This window comes from Cynocephalus volans, chromosome 9 (assembly GCF_027409185.1).
Source record: "Cynocephalus volans isolate mCynVol1 chromosome 9, mCynVol1.pri, whole genome shotgun sequence".
Taxonomy (NCBI): domain Eukaryota; kingdom Metazoa; phylum Chordata; class Mammalia; order Dermoptera; family Cynocephalidae; genus Cynocephalus; species Cynocephalus volans.
The window spans coordinates 36,650,546-36,676,272 of record NC_084468.1 but is presented as its reverse complement, the minus strand read 5'-3'; the positions used below and the strand labels follow the sequence as shown (position 1 = coordinate 36,676,272).

The window sequence follows — 25,727 nt, the reverse complement described above, 5'->3', positions numbered from 1 at the left end:
AGCCCTCAGCAGACACTGACCCTGCTGTCGCCTTGCACTTCCAGTCTCCAGAACTGTGAGAAAAAAATTTCTATGGTTTAAGCCACTCAATCTGTGGTATGTATCACGGCAGCCTGAGCTGACTGAGACAACCTCCGTAATGCCACCACCTTTGAGACTGCCAAGTGAGGTGTTAAAAACAAACAAAACCATCAAAATACCATTTGCAATGACTTCTCTGTATTACTAAAATACAGAAATAAATTTTGGCTTTGATTGATCTAAAATTGCACTTATTAAATTCTTTCATATATTTTATCCATTTAGAATATAAGATATTATTCCCCAAAAGGGCTCAGATACCTTGAAAGTATGAAAATTCCTGGCTCTGTTAATCTTTTAAACTCTGAGAAAATCTATAGATTTTTTTCTTTCAAATAATAGCTTTATTGACATATTCCTGTATCATAAAATTCACCCTTTTAAAAATGTACTTTTTGGTGGCTTTCATTGTGTTCAGAGTTGTGCAACCATCACTACTGTCTATTTTAGAACATTTTCTTTACCCTAGAAAGAAACCCCAAACCCAATAGCTGTCACTCCTCACCCCCACTCCCCAGCCCTAGGCAACAACTTATTACTTTCTGTCTCTGTATTTTCAATTGGTAAAACCTTCCTTGCTTTTCAAGGCCCAGGGCTTTGAAACGACTTTCTTAAGAGGGCTAAATGGAAGCAGTCAAAATATTGGCAGGGCTGCCAAGGGCATTTGTCAATCCCCCTGTACCCAAGCAGAGGCAGGACACTACTCCAGGAATGCTGGAAGGGGACAGAAGCATCAGACAGGAACCTTTAAGGGCCTTCCCAAACCTGAGAATCAAGGATGCTGTGCAGAAGCAGAAGGCAGGACAGCAAAGAACAAAACCAAGCAACATACACTTCATCCATTTCCTGTATTCTAAAAGCTAGTCTCACTCAGAAACACAGAAACTTTTAATAAAGAAACCATCTCTGAGGGCAGTAGTAAAATGTTAACTATTAACCAATTAAGAACAATAAAAATGATTTCTAAACACCGACAGGGTGTAAGGGAAACAGTGGCAATCATATATTGTCAATACCATAAGTTAGAACAAATTTTTAGGATGCAATTTGACAATTCTTTTAGAAAACTATAAAAATGTTTGATCCTCTTTACATGGTAATACATGGTGAGAATTTATCTCAAAGGCACGTTTCAAAAGAAGAAAAATCTGAAACAAAAAATGTAATGCTGTTATAAAAGGAATGATTAAGTTAAGTTATAATATTACATATTAGTATCATAGAGTATAACAGGGATTATAAAAGATAAAAGTAATGATTATGGAGGCACATGGAAACTTATGAAGGGAGAACAATATTCCTCATATAGTTTGTTATAATTATGTAAAAACTGTAGGAGGCAAAATAAACACTGAAAGAAACATGAAAGGGGAATATCTCTAGCTCAGTACTTGACTTTAGTCCAACAATTCCCCAGTTTTTTTGGTCTCAGAAACCCCTTTATACACTTAAAGATTATCGAGGACCCTAAATAGCTTTTCTTTAGGTGGATTATGTCTACGGATATATACCATCTTAGCAATTAAAGCTGAGAACAATTTAAAAGTTTATTAATTTAAAAGTAAAAAGTATAAATATGGCAACACATTTTTAAGGAAAAATAACTACATTTTCTACAATAAAGAGTGAAAGGGCCGAGCCCGTGGTGCACTCGGGAGAGTGCGGTGCTGGGAGTGCCACGACGCTCCCGCCGCGGGTTCGGATCCTATATGGGAATGGCCGGTGCACTCACTGGCTGAGTGCCGGTCACGAAAAAGACAAAAAAAAAAAAGAGTGAAAAGAATGACATTGCTTTACATTTTTAAAACCTAATCTAATGTATTGGATTATTAGTGACAGCTGGATTCACAGAGTTGTCCCCCTGTATACATGGGAAATTGGTTCCAGGACCTCCCAAATCCGCGGATGCTCAAGTCTCTGATATAAAATGGCATAGTATTTGCCTATAACCTACACACATCTTCCCATATACTTTAAATCATCCCTAGATTACTCATAATACCTAATACAATGCCTACACATCACTTTATTTGCATGATTCAAGGTAATATTTGGTGCAAATTCAAGTTTTGCTTTTTGGAACTCTGTGGATTTTCTTTCCCCAAATAGTTTCAGCCTGTGGTTGGGTGAATCCATGGATGTGTAAGCCATGGACGTGGAGGGCCAACTGTATCTGCTTCTACACTCAATCTGCTGCAATACCACTTGTCTTATGCACTCTTGAGAAGAAAAAAGTGCATAATGTCTTAGTATTATTATGCAAATACTAGTTGTTTTGACATCATAGACTCCCTATAAGGTCTCAGGGAGCTCCATGGGTCCCCAAACCACATTTTGAGAATGGTTGGCTATAAGTGACACTGTCAGGAAGCCGAATAGTTTACCAGCTCTTTCTGAGTTTATTTGGCCCCTTTCTTATAAAATTCTCATCATCTCAGACATGAAAATATTCAAACATTTAAGTTCGTCTAAAGCATATTTAATGTAGTCATGCTATATCCATTAGCATAGATAATTAAGTTGTTTACAGATAGGTAAATGTTCTTAAAATTAAGTTTCTGGGCCAGCCTGTGGTTCCCTTGGGAGAGTGTAGTGCTGATGACACCAAGGCCACAGGTTCATATCCATATATAGGATGGTTGGTTCGCTCACTTGGGAGAGCATGGTGCTGGCAACACCAAGTCAAGAGTTAAGATCCCCTTACCGGTCATCTTTATAAAAAAAAAAAAAATTAAGTTTCTCATGAAACCTGTTTTGGCAATCAGTGTGGTGGCTTATTAATAATGCTCTCCTTTGAAGCACTCATCTTTGGGTTTTGCTAGTATTATAGGTTCAAAAAATACTTATTGGCTGAATAGAAAAGCAGAGAAGATTCATACATAAAACATACAAGAGTACTTCAAAAAGATCATGGAAAGATTCGTATTATCTTTTAATTCTATTTTTCCACAAACTATTTGAAGTACCCTCGTAGGATTTAGTCATGTTCAAACTACAAATCCTTCAAGTTTCTGAGTCTAGAATAAAAAATCTTGCTCCTTCCCAAGTACGTCTTCACCAATTCTGATTCTCGTTTCATAACCTCTTTCTTTTAAAAGCATACACTAAAAAATATCTGCTATATTTTAAGAATATCAAAAAAGCACTAAAAGGGAAACAAATTTATTACAAAGAAAAAACTGCATTTTTTAAAAATGAAGAATGTAGAAAAACTCTAAAATTGCTTATCTGTTCCCATCCCCAACCTGCCATATCAAATTGCCTTTGCTGGAATTGTGAGCACAAGGGAATAAGGGACTAACATATCCAAATGGGTCTTTATCCCTTAAAATTGCTACCCTGGAAAATAATAACTCTTATTTCATTGATGCTATTATTTTCTCAAAACAATTTTGAGAATATTTTCAGAGCTTATGGTACAAAAACTCAGAGATATAAGGGACTTTAATGAGCTTCAAGTCTATTTAATTATTTTATTTTTTTTAAATGAGGAAACTGAGACCAAAACAGGAAAAGGGGATGGGTTAATGCTACCCAACTGATTAATGTCAATGTTGGGACCAGATCCAGTTCTCTTAATTGACAGGTCAAACCAGCTTATTTTAAACTACTTGAAAATAAAACTAACCTTGTTTAACTGAAGTGTTGAGGAAAATGTTTTCCTAAAGATCTAATAACTCACTATTATACAACTAATTCCACTTGTTGAGCTAGGTCTGGGTCTGGAGCTCACAGACCCTCGAGCCCATTCACAAACGCTTCACACGCAGGTCTATGAGCTAGATAACCGGCAAAAAGATCCTTGGAACCTTGGTTGAACTAGGAATAGTCTTTATTCAGCACACACATGTCTGAGAGCTAGGCAGTAAAAAGAGAAACTCAGAAACTCCAAACTCAACTGCTACCAGCAAAGTCCAAAGAAAAACTGAGCAGCTGCAAGCAGAGTAAACATGCTCTACTTTTTTTTATTTTTTATTTTTTATTTATTTATTTTTTTAAAGATGACTGGTAAGGGGATCTTAACCCTTGACTTGGTGTTGTCAGCACCACACTCACCCATTGAGCTAACTGGCCATCCCTATATGGGATCTGAACCCGTGGCCTTCGTGTTATCAGCACCACACTCTCCCGAGTTAGCCACAGGCTGGCCCCAAAAGGCTCTATTTTTAGACCCCAGCTCTCTGCCAGCCAGCCTGCTTCACAAACTGAAGAACACACAATAGCAATAAACTAATAAGATACATGGGTGCACATGCACACTAACTCTACTCACACACAGCTTGTTTACAAGAAATGTGCTGCACCACCCCCAACCTGACCTGAGTCAAGGGACCCTGACTAAACTATTCTATTTTCCCCACACCACTATTTCCTAATGTTAAGATGTATTTGAAAGCAAGGTTTTACTAGCTGTGAAGTTGATTATAGAATTGGTTATATACAATTATATTTGGGATAATATCTAACTCAACATCAGCAGAGGAAACATTCACTTATAGTGAACTTGTTCTTTTAAATTATTACTGCTTATTTTTATTTATTTTTATGACAAAATAAATAGAGCCTGGTCAAAATTAGGAATGGATCAACAAGCAATTCCCATTTCACAGGGATGGCTTTGGTCGATCTATATCTGGACTAATTCATCCAGTCAAAATATTGAGTCAAAATGAAGGTGCATGCACTATCACCCTTCTCTGTCTTGCCTCAGAAGGGGCACAGTTATCAATTGCTACTGGTATTTCTGGCTGATTTCATCTAGCTACAAAATTGTCATAAGCTTTCTTATGCTGTCACCTACTGGCTATAATGAATATAGCTCTGAATAAATTATTTGTCATCCCATTATTCAGTATGCTTGGACGTGAAACAGAGTTAAAGTATTTGCCACTCAATTTAGATTTAAACATCCAAATACCACATATTTAAGGTTGCTTATTTTAATGACTAAAGATACCTTAATGTCAACCAAAGCAAATAAGCCTATCAATCTCTGTTTTCAAAAGACTTCTTCTGTCCTTAGAAAGTTATCCTTTAAATTTTAAATTGTATGATTCACTTCTTAAAAATCAGTACCCTCAAGAGGATAAATACACTTATACTCTTCATGTCTTAACATGAGACAGAATGTACCCCCCTCACTTCAAAGAACAAGTCATGGATGGACTGGGAGCTATGGTTTAGGATAAAATCTTAGGAAAAGTTGTTTCACAAATGGAGCATTATCCCAGGAAATAAGGTCTGGTTTGATACTGAGCAGAAAAGGGCACTTTGTATCGTAGGATTAAGGTTGGAGAAAAAGGAGAGATGGACATGGAGATAAGTGGTGATAAAAACAAAAGCAATAACTCTAAATTTGTTCCAGGCATATCCCCAAGAACTTCACCAGTGTTCTCATGTGCTTCTCACAATGCCCCTATGAGACAGATACCCTCTTCACTCTACAGACGAGGAAATTGAGGCTTAGAGGGATAAGCTGGCCAGGGTACCCAGCTGGTAAGGGGTAAAGCTGACGGCACAGCCCAAGCTCTCAACTGCAGCTATGCTGCCTGCACAGCATTGCCTTGGGAGACCAAGGACAAGCAGAACTGCCAGGATACAAATCCAAAGCATCACCTTGGGTTGATGTAATTGGTTTACCAAATCACAGTCAAGAGGAACCAAGGAGATGTGACAACTAAATGTGTAATGTGTGTCCTGGATGGGATCCTGGAACAGAAAAACATTAGGAGACAACTAAAGAAATATGAATAAGAATATGGACTTCAGTTAATAATAATGTGTACCGCAGCAATGTAAGATATTAACTTTTTTTAAAGCCTGTCTTTTAGAGAATGATTAACACTAAGGAAAATATCTGATTCCTAAGAGTTAGGAGATACATTAATATATAATTTGATTTGAATCAGTTATAGAATTGATTATGGACATGACCAAGGACAGGAAACTATTAGATGGCTCAAATTGTCCAAATCCAGATATTTTGTATGAGGAGGGAACATTATCCTTACTATTTCTTCTGCTGAGACTTCTCCACTTTTCTTCCTTCTCTGTTCATAAAGATTCACACACACACACACACACACACACACACACACAGACACACACACACACACACACACACACACACACACACACACACACACACACACACACACACACACACACACACACACACACCTCTCTCTATTGTTAACAATAAATAGAGATAATTACTCCAGGCATGCTCACTGTGTATAAGTTCTATGTGAGTGATCTTAGCTCAGTCCTCCCACTCCTGTGGGAGAGATCCTATCAGTCCTCTTGAAGCCAGGTTTGACACCAGGCAGTCTGACTACGCAGGCAATTCACAGCAGCCCACTCTTAACTGCTATGCCAAACCACACCTTGTTTTGCAGTGAGTGCTGAGCCCAGTCAAGAAATCAAACAGGTGAACAACTTAATGAATTTGAAAGATCACATCATTCAAGGGGGACCAAGAGAGTAACTCTGCCAAATTAGCATGTCATTATTTAACACGGCACGATATGCAGGAAACTGAACATGTTCCAAAGAAGTTGAGGTTTGGGAGAACATAAAGGTGATTATTTTAAGCTCTAAAGCAGCCCTATAACAAAGCCTCTTGAAAAACTTTTTAGAAGTTTGTGGTGCTTTGTTTCACTGAGTTACACTTAATCTGGATAGGAAACCTTGTGTGACTGTAAGCTGCACTGACTTCAGTTATAAATCGAAGAAACTTGAAAGTAAGCTAGAATTAACCAGCAGGAGCTCATGGCAGAATTCTCAGCCCTAGGGGAAAAACAGGCTTTTTTTTAATTATAAAAATAGTGTGGTAATTTTAGAAAGGTTGGAAAATGAGAATATAAAATCACCCATAATTTCAACATCTAGACAGGAGTAGACCTATATTTTCGAGAACAAAGATACAAAAATGTCTCATTTCAAATTTTACAAGGACACATAAGCCAGAATACTGGAAGGGGCCGTTAAAGTGTAGGGCAGTAAAGCTGGACCTTCATTCACTTTGTTAAATTCCCCTCTGCTCGGGAATGATCATTGATTATCGTGGGCTCTTAGACAGCTGCTTGGGTTTGAATCTCAGCAACATCACTTATTAATCAAATGACTGTCGGCTAGTTGCTTAAGCTTCAGCTGTGCCTTAGTTTTTATCTGCAAAATGGGAATAATACTCACATGACTAGGTAAAATGTGCAAAATACTTAAACACATAGTCCTGTCTTTTCTACATATATATATATACACATTTTACAAAACTATCTCGCCAGTTTTATGTGTGAAGATTTTTCCAGGTTCATGGGTCTTTCAGTAAGTATTATACCGAGTAGATCTATAACCTAAAGACTCAATTATACATTTTAGGTGTTAAAAAAGGAAGATACTTAGCCTCAGGTGCTTTGCCTGTTGAAAGCACTACAACATCACCTGCATCACCAAAGACAAGTAACATTTTAGGGAATAAGGAATTAAGGGAAGAAGTCAATTGCACACAGACCTTTGATGATCCAAAATGTTAAGAGGGTTTGTTGGAGAAATAAGGTCCTCTGAGTCACACAACCCCAGGAGGTACTGCCTTCACATGGAGTAAAAAGTGGATGGTCTCCCCTGGGTTGTGCATGGCTGATGGCCCAGGGAGAGCAGTGGGAAAAATGATGGTACTGGATGAAACCTAGAGGCCAGTTCCTTCCCAGACATCTTCACTGTGTTTTTTACACATGAGACAATATAGATGTGGTAGAGGATAATTCCTTTGCCCAAAGTTACAAAGGCAGAAGCAGAGGTCAATCAGGCGTGATAAACCCTAGAGCCTGTGATATTGACTCCTAACCCAGGATAGTTACCTTCAGGTATTCAGTCCATAGTCTAAGTCCTGGTTTCCCTAGTGATGAGCTACAAGAACTCGGGCATGTAAACTTACCTCTGTATGTTTCCTCACTGAAAGTGAAATTTCTCCACACCTCAGGGGTTGCAATCACTTACCTACATTACCTATCTCGTATCCATCAATGGTGTGGCATGCTAAGGCATACTAGAGTTTCAAAGTATTTAAATATGCTTCTCAAACATCAAGTATAAAATCTTAGTTATGTTCAGTGGTATAATCTGTATGTGAGGCCAAAAACAATCTTTTTACCAGCTCCTATAAAGCAGGAAGGAGCCTCGTTTTGCTTCCTGTCCCCTAAGTCAATCTTCAAGGTGATTTTAAACAGGTCACACGCCAAGATAGAATTTAAAATGCATCTCTCTAGCTTCAACTCCAAGCAACTAGAATCACCTGAATCTGCGTATTTAGTTCTTACACTGTCAATAGATGTGATCACTTTCTTCTGAGGAACTAAGATATCCTTTACTTAGAAGTTAGAGTCAGAGTTACCATCACCGTCAAATAATCAGAGCTAAAATCCTTATGGGAGCTGAGACCCGAGTTATCTGGATTCCTGGCGCCAGACAGGATAGAGTTCTTCAGTGAACATCACAGTAAAGGCAGGAAGCATGGAGTTTCCTCCCCACTGCCCTAATTCACGTAACTAGGAGGGAAACGTTTACATTCCAGTATCAATTGTTGAGAACAAATGTCCTCACATTTAATTTTTAGTTAAAGCGTATCTATAAAACAAGGATACATTTACCTATAAAGTAAGGTTTAACAACAAACGCCAAAAGCATGTTTAAAAAAAACCTAATTTTTAGAAAGGAATTGCTAACAAAAAAAAAACCTCTACATTCACTGGAGTGTCAAAGGGACAGAGGAGCCGACTGAAATAGTTCCCAATGACCAAAGCTGGGACAATTTGGGCAACAAGTAGTACTGGATTGTAGTATAAACCCAAAGTATAAGATACCTAAGTTCATAATGATATAAATTATTGAATAAAGAAAAATCTCCCATGCAAAAGAATTCCAAATAATTTATATAGATACTCTGCCCTCAAGGAAGCAGAGCATAAATCCCCACTCCTTAAGTGTGGGCTTTGCATAGTGACTTCCTTCTGAACAGCATAGTATGGAAAGGGCAGGAGGAATAACTTTATGGTGGAGAAACTTGAGAAATGCTATACCTCTTTGTACCTGCCAGGTGACAAAGAGCAATATCAACAGTAGCAAATCATATTGATGGTATGTACTCTTTATATATGATGAAAATGGCATTTTACCTCTGAGGTCTTCCTCCCTAAAGCCGATAACCCTAGTCTAATTATCAGAGAAACATTAGACAAAGCCCAATAGAGGGGCTTTATCTTACAAAATACTTGACCAGTATCACTCAAAACTATCAAGGTTGTCAAAAACAAGGAAAGTCTGAAAAACTGACACACGACTAAATGTAAGTGGTATCCTACATGGGATCCTGAAACAGAAAAAGGACATTAGGTAAAAACTAAGGAAATCTGAATATGCTATAAACTTCAATTAATAGCTATGTATCAATACTGGTACATTAAATGAATGTACCATACTAAGATAAGATGTCAATACAGAAAACTGGGTGATGGGTTTATGGGAACTCTGCAATATCTTCAATTTTTCTATAAATCTAAAATTGAAGGCTGGCTGGTTAGTTCAGCTGGCTAGAGCCTGGGTGCTGATAACACGAAGGTCCAGTGGTTCAATCCCTATATTGGCTGGCCACAAAAAAAAAAAGGGCTGGCAGTTAGCTCACTGGGTTAGACCATGGTGCTGCTAACACCAAGGTCAAGGGCTCAGATCCCCATACTAGCCAGCTGCCAAGGGAAAAAAATTTATAAAATTGTTCAAAATAGTCTACTTAAAATTTTTTAAAAATTAGCTTCTAAAAGTACGCATAGGAATACAAATGCATAGAAAAATGTCTAGAGATATGCTAAACCAATAACATTTTTACGGTGTTCTTCTTACCTGAGCTATATGAGTTGCTTATATGGATGACATGTTTGTGTATTATCAAAATAATTTAAGACATTTGGGGGAAAGATAAAAGAAAATGAGAACCAGTTTAGGCTTATCTCTTAGCAGCAGAAAAGTTTTATTCCTTTTGAGGACAAACAAACCACATCCAAGGCCTAAACACAAACCAAAGTGGCCATTTAAAGCATTAGATATTAAGGTACAAGACATACAATGGGGAGAAATGCTTCGCCATCTGAAGCTAACACCAAACCTGGCTCAATCGACAGCTGAGCTCTGCCAGTGCTTCGATGTGATTGAAGGGAAGAGCATGTCTGCAGAACCTAAAGAGAACATCTGTGTTTTACAAGTACTGAAGCATTTTAGACTGCATGGGTATGTATATACTTTCACGTTGAAGGGAAGAGGGAAAAACAGCCAAGTCCCTCCCACAAGGCTTTAGGCTGCCTTGCAGAGGGCCACAGCAGAGAAGCGGACTTCTCCTTGCTCACGCTCAGTGAATTCTCTGCAGACCTTGGCAGCATCCTGAAAAGGAGGAATGTCATTACTATCGAAGCAGCAACAGCTCAAACGAAAGTTTCAAAGCTAAAGTACCTCCAGGGCCTATTAATGCTCAAAGTTCACCCTGATCAAGCTAATTAAGTTTGAAAATAAGGGCTTAAAGCAAAAGAAAAAAAATCAAGTGATGGGAAAGACAGATACAAATCACAGATTTGACTTCAGAAGCTCTGACTCCTTTATTACTTCCACCAAATGGCTCCGTGCTTCTTTCACCTTGTGCCTGGTTTGGGCAAGAAAACTAAACTACTAATGCTCTTTTCCACAAATCTAAACAAGAGAGAAAATTGATCTCTCTTCTATAACAAGGTATAAAAGAAAAGTTCTAACTCAGAAATACCCAGAGACAAATTTCTTCCAAATAAACATTTTACAAAACAGCCTTAAAGTTCATCTGTTATTCCAGGTACAAATGATGGATTCTTAGAGATTTCTGATAGAGTGACATGTATTACTTCTAAGAACTAGATTACAAATGGTAACTAGATCTCAATGTTATTTACCAAATTCTAGGGTTTAAATGCTTTGAGATAGTAACAATCACTCTGTTCAATTTGCAAAAAGTCTAGTCCAAAGATAGCTGCAGAAACCACATTAAATATGACCTTTAAGAAGAAAGGGAATACTCTGTGACATAGAATAGTAATGGAACACAGGTCCTTAAGTTTGAAATCACCAACTCAAATGAGTTTGGCCTTTAAAAGGCATCAACCACGGTGGAGTTTTATTCCTGCTTTAGAATATTTAAAAACTAAAGGAGATCTAGACTTAACATCTACAGTTTATTCTCTCAGAATTTTTAATATTTTAGACCTTCCTTCCGCAAACTGATGTTCCTTCAATATTAAAGAGGTACTTTTAAAGAGATTAGCCATCTCCTAAACAGACAGCTTTGTCTCCTACACAGAAAATAAGCAGTAAAAAAATAAAATGAGCAATGACCTAATTCATTCAAGTTTACGATACCTGGGTTAAGTTTATGTATTTTCTCACCAGTTTTGTTTTGTTTTAAAGATCAAGGAATGAACCTCCAGTTTAACAATAATTAATTTAGTGTGTAGTTTAAATAGCTAAAACATCTTTAACCATATAGAACCAGTCTTAAATAATAATTTTCACTATTAAGATGCTGGTTTATATTCATTTAATTTTAAATGAGATTCTAATGAAAAAAGTTTTGTGGGGTTTTTTTGTTGGTTTAAAACAAAAAGGTTTACCTTCCCCACACCTCATGTAAGTTTTAGGCATCCTACGTGGGGCACATTTTTACGATATTAATATAGTGTTAGGTATGAATTAGCATGTACCTTAAAAGCTTTATTGAAAGGACCAGAGTCTTTTCCCCAAATGGGTCAAAGACCAGAAACTGCCTTTGTTCTTATTCTCTTCCATAAGTAAATGCTAACTCTCTCGTGCAAATCCCCATCATCTGACTTCTGTAGGCCTATTACTCATTTCACACTACTATTCCCATATACCTCTTGTATACCAAGAGTTAGCTTTAACTGATCTCAGGTGTGTATGACAGCAGACTAGAGAAAGTGACCTTCCCTCCTAGGGTGGCATAATTTGGCCCACTAGCACCTTGAGGTTATCAGGTCTGTGATGTTCCAGGTTTATTATAAAAAGAAAGGTCACATGGTACAGTGGTTAAGAGCACAGATTCTAGATACAAACTGTCTAGATTTGAACCTGGATTCTACCATTTAAGCACTGACCTTGGGTACTGCCTAACTTTTCTACCCCTTTTTCCTCATCTGTAAGATGGGGAAATACCTACCTACTGCATTGCATTATTAAAAGGATTCTACAAAAGGTAAAAATCACTCAGAACAGCACCTCACACAGGGTGAGTAAACTGCAGCCTGTGGGCCAAATCCAACCTGTTGCCTGTTTTTGTGAACAATTTTGGTGGAACACAGCTACACACATGCATTGATATTATCTATAGGCTGTTCTAGAGTTGCAACAGCAGAACAGAATACCTGCAACAGAGCCATGTGCCACACAAAGCCTAAAATATTTTCTATCTGGCTCTTTATAGAAAAAATTTGCCAACCCCTGTTCTGCACAAACTAAATGCTCAAAAAAGATGAACTATTATTACCACTACTAACAGTAATCATTAACTATTAAATTAGCAATTAGATGAAGTAGTTATATCTTAACAGCATTTTGTGTTTTATCATATTTAAGCAATTTTTCTTTATAACAGCAAATTGACTCAACTCTATAGAGACTCATTTTTAGGGTGAAGAGGCCTACAGTGGTCTACCACAACTGTTGCCCTGAATCCAAGTTTCTGTAGTCACTTGTACCCGGATGGTTACAGTGATCCTGGATCTTACAGTTCTTGTCAGGCATGTTTTAAATCTGCTTCTCTTGTACTGTAACAGTGAATCACGTGGGAAGAAAAAAGTCCTGAATCTAACTGCCTAACCAGAATCCATAGTATACTACCTACAAGACTGACCCAAATCCAACAGTCTTAGAAGAATAAGGAAAGTGTCAGGTTACTGTTACTTGAGTCTTTAACCACGATGTAATCCGACAGGAAGGCGATGATCACCTTAATCCCACAAGAAGTAAAGCCATTGCTTTCAGTCTAACTCTAACTATGGACTAAACACAGCACACAGAACAGATCCTTCTCTAAAGGATCCTATTTAAAACCACCTGCTATAAAATAAGGTAGATAGAATTACTAAGATAATCTTTAAGCCCTAAAGACTACTATTAACCCAGACAAGCTGACTGTAATGAAAGAGTGTTAGGACTTTAGAATAGACAATTTGGCTAAAGAAATGTGGGCCCTAATGGAGAAAGATGCATTCCAAAGATTACCTGCAGCAGGGAGTCCTCTGAACTGGTGCCATGGTTAACCGGAAAAGGCATTCGCCCATCTATAACGAAGCAGCCAGGCATGTCAAGTTTTGCTTTTATTTAACTGACACATAATAACTGTACATACTTATGGGGTACAGTGTGAATATTTCAATACATGTATACAATGTGTAATGACCAAACCAGGGTAATCAGCATACTCATCACCTCAAACATTTATCATTTCTTTGGGCTGGGAACATTCAAAATCCTTTTTCTAGCTATTTGAAAATACACAATAAATTATTGTTAATTATAGTCACCCCGCAGTGCTATACAACACTAGAAGTTATTCCTCCTATCCAAATGAAAAGTTAGTATTTGTTAACCAACCTCTTATTATCCTCCCCATCCTCCCTACCTTTCCCGGCCTCTAGTAACCACTATTCTACTCTCTACTTCTATGAGATCAACTTTCTAATAAGCTTCTTTATGTGAATGAGTACATGTGGTATTTATCTTTCTGTACCTGGCTTACTTCACTTAACATAATGTCCTCCAAGGTCACCCATGTAGGCATGTCAATTTTCTCTGCACATTTTTTGGCTACTGTGCTTGCCCAGCCAGAGGGAAGTTTTAGATTCATCTGAATACCACTGCCACTCCCACAAAGGGAAGCCTGGTTATGAAGTAACAGGCTGCAAACAAGGTTCAAGTTGTCCTAGTTATCCATCCCAGGCAATTCTAATCTACAATTAACAAATCACATAATCCCAATCCAGCTAGCCTAGTAGAGGGAACTGTGCCCCCATCTCTCGAGAAGGACCAGAGAGCGAAACTCAGATGCAGTCTCTGGGGTACAAGAAAAGTAGAGGCAAGAAGGAAAACTTTGAGAATTCATTTGCCCTTCAATGACTGCCAATTGCCCCCAAGTCTCCTTTGCCCTTGTTAGCCCGTAAGTAGTGTCTCAACTTGAGACAACACAACTGCAAGTCTTTCTCCGTTAATACAAAGGGGATGAATTTTATAAGATGGGTAATCTGTTTTGTTGCCATAAACCAGCTATTAGAAATTACTCCAGCACATCCAAATTCTTTCTGCACAAATAAGGTCGCATTTTCTAGAAGTATTCCTTGCCTAGAAGAGATGATACTAGGGGATGCTTTGGGGGAGGAGAGACAAGAAGTCTAAACACATATGCCTTGAACTGCTACTGATCTGATCTACTCTATTCCGGTTTGTGACTAAAGCCATTCACTATGTCAGTTGGCTGGAGGTGGAGCAGGGAGCGGGTGGGTGTTGCTCTGGGTATGATAAAGCATTAAGTGCCCTCATGAGAATATCTTGTTCTGGCTTCACAAACAATGATACACCAAGTGTCATAATGTCACACGCCAATACTGTAAAGAGAAATAAGTCTGAAAGAATGCAAAGAAATTATATTGGATTCCAAAGACAGAGTGACACATACCAAGTTCATAGAGATGGCCATCCACGTTGTTAAACAGAATAAAATGAAAATTCACTTTGTCATCTACCTGAAGAGAGTTAAGACATTTTTTTGAATGAGTATATATAAGTAAAACTTCTTAAAATTAAATTCTCTTGCAATTGAAGTGGAATATTCTTGAACCAACTTGCATTTTTAAAAATTATTGCTAATATTTACTCTTCCTACATACTATGCCCTATTGTAGCCCATTAAGGTAGAAATACTGCAAATGTTAAAACAACTCTATGTGGATGCTACTATTACATGATTTTTTTTATTGAGGAGGAAATTAAGGCTTAGGGAAGATAAGCATCTTACCCACGGTCAAGACTAGAAAGTGGCAGAGCCAACTGTAGTTATAAAGCACAAAATTGTCTGACTTCAATATAGCAGTTGACTTAGAGGTTCTGTTCACCTATGGTATACTTAAGCCTTCTAGAAATTGTCAGTCCTTGTTGGTATATGCTATGCCAACTAGAATAATATTCTTCCCCACACTGTGAGAAGACATTTGAAATTTTTAATGACTAGGAGAGGTGTTACTCTGTAAGACTCACTTAGATCTAAACAAAATACTAACAGTTGTAATTTACTCAAGACTATTTCAACTGCCATTAAGACTTCAAGCCATTTTTATGAACAGTCCAGTCAAGGCATTATTTTGGTAAAATTTTCTGGCATTAATTGGCCTTAGGTAGATAATATTTGCTATATTCCAGTAAAAGATTCCTGCACATGTTTCAGTGGAAATACAGACAGCACCTGAGCAGCCTGGTTCTGATATGTATTTGCATTTACCCGACATTGGCCTTCCTGTGCCACGGCATCATGGGCTGCCTGTATGGCCTGCAGAAAAGAGAAAATAATTAGCACAAAAAATCTCCAGAGTTATTTAAAAGCAATGATCTGGAAGTTCTCTTCCTACCTCATTCTTTTCAAAGCATTTTGCTCTGTCTTCAGGAGACATCTTCTCCGTTTCAGAAAGAAATTGTTTCAGGACTGATCCATCCTCTTTTTAAAAAAATGTACATATTAGTATAGATAAAATAGCAAAAATGGGGACACATTTATTGCTGACCTAAGCCTTTGCACAGCCGGTCATGTTGGGCTACCTGGAAATTTAACATGGCCTCCAAGGACGTAGATCAGCTGTCCCTTTTCCCCAGCCTCTTTCCAACCACTCCCTACTCACTGATTTAAGCCAGGATGCCCACTTCATTCCTCCAGCATGCCAAGCTCCTTCTTGCCTCTGCTCCCTACAATCTTGACTTTCCCCCTCTCACCTCACACTCATCTCTCAAATCTCCTATCACTTTCTTACAGCACTTATTTGTTTGTAATATGCATTGTAAACTGCCTCGTCTATAGCATATACCAATGCACAGTTCACATCTGTTGTATATATAATGCTACAATAACATTCTAATCTAATAATGGTTCCCAAACCAAGATTTTTATTTGAGGGTAGAAAATTCAATTATCCAAATAGACATTAACATAAAGATCTTAAGTAAAAATGTGAAGAACCATTTGACTTAGAAACAAATGACTCAGAGAAAACTGACTGGCTTACCGTTGGTATAAGCATTTTGTTACTGCTCAATGTGGATAAGCTGATCACACAGCTATAGCCAGAGCAACTTATATTTCAAAAGACCTTAATTTGAATTTGCAGCTCTAAACTTAAATTTGTTAAATGAGGACCATTTTAAAATTTGGAAGTGACAGGAATCCTCTTAACTTTGTGACGAAGTCTGTCAGATTAAGTCTTTGGTACCATCATTACCACAGTTACAAGTTATAGTATCGCTGACCTCAGGAACACAGTACTCCAAATAAAATGAGACTTACTACAGAAGAAGTAGAAAGGATCAATATAGGAAAATTTTAAGTAATGTAAGTGTAAGTTCTACTTCAAGAGAAAAAAGGTTTTGTTTTTTGGCTTAATTAAAAAACTGTCAAAGTTTTCCAGGTATTTATGTGTAAATTAAAAGTAATACTGACATTTTAGTGTTAAGGTATAGTCAGTGGCCACTGGCAGGATGAACACTTAGTATAGTTGATTTTGGAAAGCTTGATCTTTCTGAAAACAGAATCTGCCAAATAAAGTGAAGGATATTAAAAAGAATAGAAAGGATCAACTTTTTAATATGGCTCAGTAAAGTCAATATTTGAAAAAGCAACTTCTAGAAGATCCAGATATTTATGACAAGTCTTTTTTTTAATTTCAAAAGTATACAGAAAATAGTCTTAGTCATACTTCCCTTGTTAAAAAAAAAAAAAAGTAATTGACCTGCTGTAAAGAACAAGGCAAACTATTAGTTGAAGTTATTCAATTGAGCCAACCTCAGGAGTCAAACTACTGTCACCTATTTGTGTAAGCAAAGTTTTGACACAGCCACCTCCATTGGTTCACATCTTGTCTATGGCTGCTTTTGTGCTACAAGCGCAGAAACCACAGGGCCCTCAGAACCTAACAGATTTAAGAAAGTTTGCTGATCCTTGGCCTAAGTCATACATAATAGCCATATTATTTTAACATATTTTAGTGTTGTTAATGGTGCCTCTGACAAGCTTCTGCGGTCACACTCAGTTTCTCCTCTATGTTCCACAGCAGTCACTGAAGGTGGGCTACCGCCCTTGACCTGACTTTGTTCACAGCTGTGTCGTTCAAGTTTTCCACCTGCTGCTATGCCTCCCTGTGGGAAATTTCACACTCTACACACTCAGCTGCTTTAAGCTGCTTTGGTTCTCCTGTTGCTTATGAGACATAGAACCATTAAAGACAGGTCCAAATTGTTGATATTTTCTGGCTTAACACCATCTCTAATTCTCCAGAACTGTTGAGAACTGAATAGCAGCACATGAGAATCACTACAGTAACCAGCCCTCATGTGTCTTTTTCCTTCACCTCAGAACCACTGAAGCTGCAGGCAAACAGAAGGGCACATGCAGAGAGGCCAGCAGCTGCTCAGCCTACCACTCCAGGTGGAAGCACCAAACCATGCTTCTCAGGAAATGAGTTTCCACACCTCAAAAGAAACCATCAGAATTCACTCACGGATTACACTTGGGTAGGTAGGAGCCATGACTAAACAGGTTTCAAAAATATTTTAAGGCAATGACTTTGCTGAACAGACCCTGGGGGTTTTTGGAATGAAATGTTACAGTAAACTTTACTTTTTGAAGTCCATGTTTCCCGTTTAAATAGAGGATGACTGACCTCAAACCCCACTTACCAAATTCCAGTTTGTCTTGATTATTGGCCACTGCATGTATAAGGCCGATTGTACCACAAGAGTTCCCAATCGTCTGTTTCATAAAGTACACTTTGGGACTAACTTCTTGTCCCTTCAGTTCCTCAATCTGTTTTTTCCTGAAGTTCTCATGCTGTGAACATAAAAAAAAAAACATTTTTATATCTCAAAACGAAAATGCAAAGAACAGATGGCAGCACAGTGAGTCCTACCACCTAAATGGAAACGCAAGTGGGATGTGTGACCAGCAGCCTCGGTTCTAGATGCTGGCCAATGCCCAGAGAATGTCTTATCGCCTCCCACACCCCCACCAGCCCATGGGGCTCTAAGAGGTATAAGACTCCACCCTGATGCTGCAGTGCAGCAACTGCCTTGGATATTGCCCAAAACTCTGTCTAGACACCACTGCAGACTTTTAGCTTGAAATAGAGGGTATCATGAAGTCAGAAAATGTGGACCAGTTCATCATTTTCTTCCTTTAACACAAACAGCTGTATTTCACATAGGCATCCTAATCGAGCTTTGGTCAGTTTAATGCCCAGGAAGAACACCAGCTGGTTTATATATATTTCACTATTCTTTAAAGTCCTATTCTGTCCACGTATACTTCTGTTCAAAAACAGCAGCAAAATAAGCCTTAACTTTGAAAGAAGCAAGCGAAAGAAATCAACTATCCCCCCCACCACCACCCTCCCAGCTTTTTCTTAGGAAGGAAAGGCAACTGGTCTTTCCTTCCTATAAAAAGGGTGTTGGGCTGGGATTTTACAAAAACTCCTCATCCTACAAGGGAAATATGTGACACTACTTTGTCCTTGCCTGCTATACAGTTTAATTTAAAGAAAGTTTAGCAATTTGGGGGGGAGGGGGGTAGAAACTGGTAAATGAATGGGACTAGGAGATAGATTGCCTCAAAGTGCCCACTAGTGTTTTGTATGGTAATTTAGTGACCCTGTGTGGACCTTTCACTAACAGGTTTTAAAGATCTTAAAAGTTATCACTTCTCAGTTAAAAGCAGGGTGCAAATGTTCTGGAACCACCAATTTTCTATAACCAGCAACATTCAAACAGAACATTAGAAGCATATTTCCAGTTCTAGTAGCCTTGCATTACTGTACATGGAACAAAAGTTTAAGCTTGCTCTGTGGCACTAGCAGAGAAGATATCATGTTCCACAAGATCAACTTCAACTTGTAGGAAGTTCTCACTTCTTATCTACCAGATCCTTAAATTGTTACTCATTGACTATTAAGGGTTTTCACTTTTCTGGGCTAATTAGATAAAATTTAGAAACTTGATAGCACCATTCTTTAAGGTTGTTTGAGCTCTTGCATGGAGACACTTGCGTAAAGATTTAACTATCACTTAAAATTAACGTCTTAGAAGTGGCCCATTTAGGAAATCATAATACTCCCTTAATCAAAATGAGATACTTTCTAAACTAACATTAACTTGTTTGGAAATCAACCTATAAATCTCAACTTTTCTTTAAATTTGCTTCAGTGTTTTGCCCAGTAAGTATTTTGTGTACCAGAATAGGTGCTCAAATAAATCTGATTCGACTGCAGCTAAAGGACATAGTATCAAGCTCTTTCAAACATAAGCCATTCAAACTAGAATGTTCGCTAACAAGATCCTCTGGATTCAGCACAAGGAGACTAGCGAGCTTTGAAAAGCAAACATGCTGCACCACTGCCTCCCAGAGGCCTTGCTCAAAACCTCCACGTCATCATGGTTGCTCTAATAAAAAAGCTCTGTGAGAGGTTCAGGTAAGAGACAGCATTAGATTTGTTCAGCGTGGAAACTAATTTGACTGATAATAATCTGGCAGCTCCCTTCTTGCCGAAGGATAAGCTTTAGCAATAAAAGCATGGCAGTGAGATTATCCTGACAGCTGTCATAAGTGTTTCTAACCCACAAGACTCGGCCCATTTATTAGGAGGAAGGAGTGGAACTTCCCATACGACTTGGTGTGGGCTGAGGAAGCTTCTAGAACACCTAGCCTTAGGATGATGTTTCAGTTAACCTCGCTCTTTGTTTGGAGTGATGCCCCAAATGCTGAAGCCCCAAGTTTTGCTAAAGCCAATTTCAACCACTCCCAGTCAGGGGTCAAGGGACAGCAATAGAAGATCGACAATGCCATGCTAATTACTGGGATTCCATACAAGACAACAAATACGCCATCTATACGTTTTTATATCCATGCACACTTGAAGGAGGAAGGCCCTCAAAGAGAAATGAAACGGTGTCTGTCCTAATACCCACTTATTTCATTTAGCTACAAGGTCAGAGAGGAAAGATGGTAGAGGTGGAAGGAAGTTCCTGCACAGAAACCCTACACAAATGATTAAGCTTAAAAAAGCACATTCAAGAGACTAAAAACCAAGTGTGCATGTTGTAGGGAATGGAAGGGTGGGAAGAATCCCTTAAGTCCATCAGAAACCCAGGCCGTGCAGGTGGAGAATTAGAGAACATACTGTTTTTCCCTGTGCTTCAGGCAAGTCCATCCCCCTCCGTTTTCCAACTAGGTGGAAGACTGAGAACCAATGCGCTGACAGGTTACAGCCCTCAAAGAAAACAACCGGCTACTCCCCAGACTTGCAGGCTCAGAAAAGCCTAAATCCAAGGGCACTCATGAGTAGGATGAATTGTCCTTGGATAATTGGGATGATGGAACCGAGATGCTACTCCTTTTCCAAATTTAATGCAATTCTGGACGGATGAGCATAGAGACAATAAGCGCTGTTGCAACAGGAGCCCCAAGGAGTAGGTACCTTCCTCCCTGGGAGGCGCGTCCCCGATCCCCTACAGGGAAGGAGGCGTTTACCCATATCCGGGCGCACAGGCGAGGGGAGCCCTCAACAACAGATTTGGGAGCAGTGTGTGCCGTCGGGAACCCGCACATCCCAGGCCCCACGCCCTACCTGCGCCGTGAGAGGGAACAGCAGCAACAGCGCGCAGGCAGGCGCTGGCACCGAGCCCAGAGTCTCCTCCTCCAACCCCAGCACGTCCGCAAACCGCCACTGGTCGGTGACCCCCAGTCGGGCCAGCACCTGCGGAGAGGAGACAAGACGGCCAGGCGCACGGGGACAGGCAAATAAAGGGCACCTTCCAAGGGGCGGAGCCAGAACGCGCGCCCTCCGCGACCCCACCGGGGCTGGAAGGAGTCCCCGCCCTCCACTCCTGCGGGCGCGATGACACAGCACAAAGCGCGGCCCACACGTGGCTCCCGCGAAGCCCGGGTATCCGCGTCCCCGCGGACCGCGCCACGCCCTCAGGAGCTCCACCAGGCGCCACTCGCGTTTAGGCGCAGGTTCCTTTATCCCCCCCTGACCGGTTTCGCAGTCACCCCCCAAATGCAGGGGCAGAGGGAGGGCGCCCGGCAGCCTCTGGAGCGCGCAGGGCGCGGCTCAGTGCGGGCCCACAGCCGCAGTCGGTGGGCGCCTCCGCCTCGGCGCTCCCGGGGGAGGGGGACAGCGACAGCGCGAGACGCCACTCACTTTGTTCAGCATCTGGAAGGCAATGAAAAAATAAAAAAAAATAAAACGAGCTGGCGAAAAGGCTACCCTGCGAGGGCTGAGCCTCAGCCTTGCACCCCCCCCCGGCAACGGTGCACCTGGCGCTCACCTCAGGGTTAATCTCCATCGGCTTGAGCTGCATCTTGACGAAATGCAATCACAGCCACGACCCGAAGAGGAAAAACAGCGAGCGGAGCCGCCCAGGCGGCCAATATAAAGCGCCGGCCTGACGCACTGTGGATGCCTGCGCAGGGGGAGCAGGGGCAAAACCAAGCGAGGGGGAAACGGCCAGTCGCAGCCAGATGGGCACGCAGCCCCCTTACGCAGCGCCGAGTGGTACGGCCGGGCCCCCAAACCTTGCAGTCTCACTCGCGGATGAGATAATCTGGTGGTTGTGGAGATGGGTTTTGTTGGTGGATGTTCCTTGAGTATATGGAGCAGTCCTTTTGATGGAGTCTTTAATTTTTGGCGAAGTTTCTGGAAACCCATCCTTTCTACCATTCCAATCACCCGTAAGCTCGGGGTCAGAGAAGCATTAAGAAAAAGCACAAATTCAACAGGTATATATTTAATATGAATATAAATATATGTCCCCCACATCTCGCAGCAGCTTGCATTTCACTGAACGATTCATCCTCCATGTTAAATCAAACCAGTACCGAGGTTCGTTTTTAATTGACTGCCTATAGCAAAACATAATCTAGTGTATAATAGATATTGCATTAGTAATGCTGATGTAATGTGACTCCCAGGGAAGAATTGATTGGTCATGGGGGAACGGTAGAAACCTGGGGGATGTGACTATAATACAAGACAGAGAAGGCAGGCCGTTGGAGACTTTAGGAAACAGATCCAAGGAAAAGATGGGTATGATTGTGAAAAGAGAGGCTATAAATGGAAAAGCATTTTAAAAGAACGGGAGGCTTTGAAAAATGAAATTCTGAGTTCACAATAGAATACTCCCAATAAAGAGAGAAGGGAATGGCAACTAAGGAAACCACTGTTCTCCAGTGCTCTCAGGTGGGTGTTTTTTTGTTGTTTTTTTCTGTTTCTTTTTACCAGCATATTCAAAAGGTGAAGAGAAAATGCATATGCTGAACAATAAATAAAAAGAGGGACCAAAATCTGTAAGAATTGTGCCAGGAAAGCTACACCACAGAATGAAGTGGGGCTTGCAGAAATATTAAGGAAGCCGGAAGATTGGGTGTTTTTAAAAATAGGCTCAGAACAAATAATGGTGATGGTGAAAGAATAGACCTACTGTTTAGGAGATTCAAGGTTAACAGACGACAGAGGAAAGGGAAGGAATATACATTTTTTGAGTTAGTGCCTCTGCAGTGGATTCTTTGCATGTGTCATCTCATTTAATCCTTGGAGGACCCAATGAAGAAACCCTTAGTGCAGTTTTGCAGATCCACATCCAAAGCTTACAGAAGTTAATTTGCTTAAGGTCACAATTGAAAAGTAAAACTGGGAAGTAAACCTTGGTAAATTGAGCTCTAAGAGCCCATTCTCTGTCCAAGATTCCTCAACATTCTGCTTCTGTTTTCTTTCCATTTTTACCATCAGAAGACTGACCTTCACAAACAAAGTGACAGAGAAGAAAACATTAATAAGAACATAATGGGTAAATTTTATAGTATGTAAATTATACCTCAATAAAGTCATTAAAGGAAAAAAAAGAAGGCGTGAAGGTCAAAACAGGTTGATAGTATAAGAACACCTGGTTAGGGTGTAGAAGTTATTCCCTTTAGAAATAGTTACATTATCAATTTACTTCACTTATTCATTCATTCAACAGATATTGACTAAGCACTTGTGCTGGGCATCGAGCTTGAAATTGGGGATACAAAGGTGAACATGTCAATAAACATGGAAACTTTTTTCATGCAGCTTTTATCAGTAATGAGAGTATGAAAGGGAGCAAGGGAGCAGAGATCAGGAGCACTTAACTTAGTGAAGGGGATCAGGAATGCTTCCTGAGGGAAGTGACATTTAAGGTAAGGAATGATGACAGGCAGGAGTTAGCAGTTGACAGTTATTGCCAAAATAGTAAAAGCAGTCGTGAAATCACCATCAGAAATCTTTGTTGAAGGCATTCGTTCATTCACTCAATGAATGTGTGCACACACACACACAAGGGTACTTCAGAAAGCTTGTGGAAAACAGAATTAAAAGATTGTGCAAATATTTCCACAAACTTTTTGAAGTACCCTCACATTGTGGGCCTGCTATGTGTCCAGAAGCATCAGAGCAGTGAATAAAACAACTCCCTCCTTACAAAGATATGCCAGACACTGGACATAAACCTTAGCCTGATCTTTTAAAAAGGGGGCGGGGAGAGGCAAGTGGGAATGTATTGCTGAAACTGGAGGCTGGGAGATTTTATATCAGTCATTAGCCAAATTCGAGGACTTATCATTTGCTGCTCTTAGAGAATGTAGGATGGATGCATTTAGAACAAGTTATGCCAGCCATCACTTATTTTCTTTTCTTTTAGGGTTACTAGCTGGATAGACAAGCAAAACCTTGTTCTCATTATATTCCTCATGCTGCCAGGGTTGGCATTGCTGATATTACAGTTGAGGCGGTTTGATACCTTATTTACTGGATTCTGTCTTTTAAAAAGTGCTGCTGAATTGGGTTACCTTAACCTGTAGCCATCTGGCAATGGTTTTAGCCCTTGTGCCATTTTATTAGAGCAGAAATATAGAGAGTGCATGTATGCAAGGGAGAATAAGGAATCTAAATGGCAGAATTATGGGATTTAGAAAAATGAGTTAAAAATAAAATGATGAAATTTAATAGGGATTTGGGTGATGGCTGCACAACCCTTTGAATATACTAGGGTACTTCAAAAACTTCATGGAAAAAAAATTAAGTGCAATGTTGACAACACCAGGGTCAAGGGTTCAGATCCCCGTACCCACCAGATGCCTTCCAAAAAAGAAAAATAGAATTAAAAGATAATACGATTCTTTCCATGAACTTTTTGAAATACCCTTATATTAAAAACTTTAAATGGGTTAATGTATCTCAATAAAACTATTAAAAATTTAATAGGGATATGTGTAAAGCTCTGCATGTCAATTATAGTACAGTTGATCTTTACATTAACTTTTTTCTTCGTTCTATGGTTACAAAAGTGCATAATAGTATGGAAAAATACAAGTGAAAAACAAGTCACAACAGTTTGATTATAACCATTTAAAGCTAAATACACAAAGATGAGAAGGAAAAACATTTAAAAAATTAATTAAACATGTATTAATGAGGTAGACCTGTCTTTGTGAGCAGTACACAAGAAGATTCAAATATTTTAGGTGTCACAATTTTAATATAAAGCTAATGCAGTCTTCATCTATACCAGGAGTAAGAAATGTAATTTAAGTTTAATCATAGTGGGTTCCTGTAGTACTGCCTTGAGAAGGTTCCTGAGTGCAGTGAAAAAAAAATGCTGTGATTGATTAGTGGTATCTGCCATGAGTATGGGAAAGTGAAATGTCAAGGATAACCAGATATTTGCTGTCTTTTGGCTAGACTAATAAAATATTCATTGTCTAATCAGGGAAAGAAATTTCACCCACTGAATTGACCAGAATATAACTGGAATATGATACCCAGTGACTGGCTATAATAAATACTCAATAAAAATTTTTCAGCTGACAATTCTATTGACCACACTTCAAAAGAGACACTGATGTATTGCAGATCTTTCAGAGAAGGAGAACCCAAAAAAATGAATAAAAATTATTGAAGAAACTGAGAATATATGATGTGGAGAAATGAAAGGTTTTTCTTGAAGAGGAGGGGAATTACATGATACTAGGCTCAAAAATTCAATGAAGGAGAAAGTAATCATTATGGTTGCTTAAGAGTATAGGACAAACAGATAGAAGAGGAAAATACTAGTTTATATAAGCAGTTAATAATTGGAGCAGATCAACATTTATGTGACTTCTCCATGTGTATCAATGAGCATGCTTTTAGCAGCAAGAATCATAGTTAACACTTAATTGAGTGCTTACGTGTGCCAGGCACAAGTTTTATGTGTTTTACATGTATTAACTCTTTTAATCATCATAACAACCTGTGAAG

The 25,727-nt window shown here is 39.3% G+C and overlaps 1 protein-coding gene across 1 annotated transcript; it reads right to left on the bottom strand.

Moving 5' to 3' along the window:
• Positions 1-10,071: 10,071 nt before the first annotated feature.
• On the bottom strand, positions 10,072-21,825 carry UCHL1 (ubiquitin C-terminal hydrolase L1). Its single transcript, XM_063108354.1, has 9 exons — positions 21,739-21,825; positions 21,612-21,623; positions 21,036-21,164; positions 18,097-18,247; positions 15,783-15,868; positions 15,656-15,703; positions 14,837-14,903; positions 13,387-13,445; positions 10,072-10,509 (listed from the first exon to the last, which is right to left on the bottom strand). Exons 1-9 carry the CDS (start codon positions 21,769-21,771, stop codon positions 10,423-10,425), a joined length of 672 nt encoding a protein of 223 aa, XP_062964424.1. The 5' UTR covers positions 21,772-21,825; the 3' UTR covers positions 10,072-10,422.
• Positions 21,826-25,727: the final 3,902 nt, after the last annotated feature.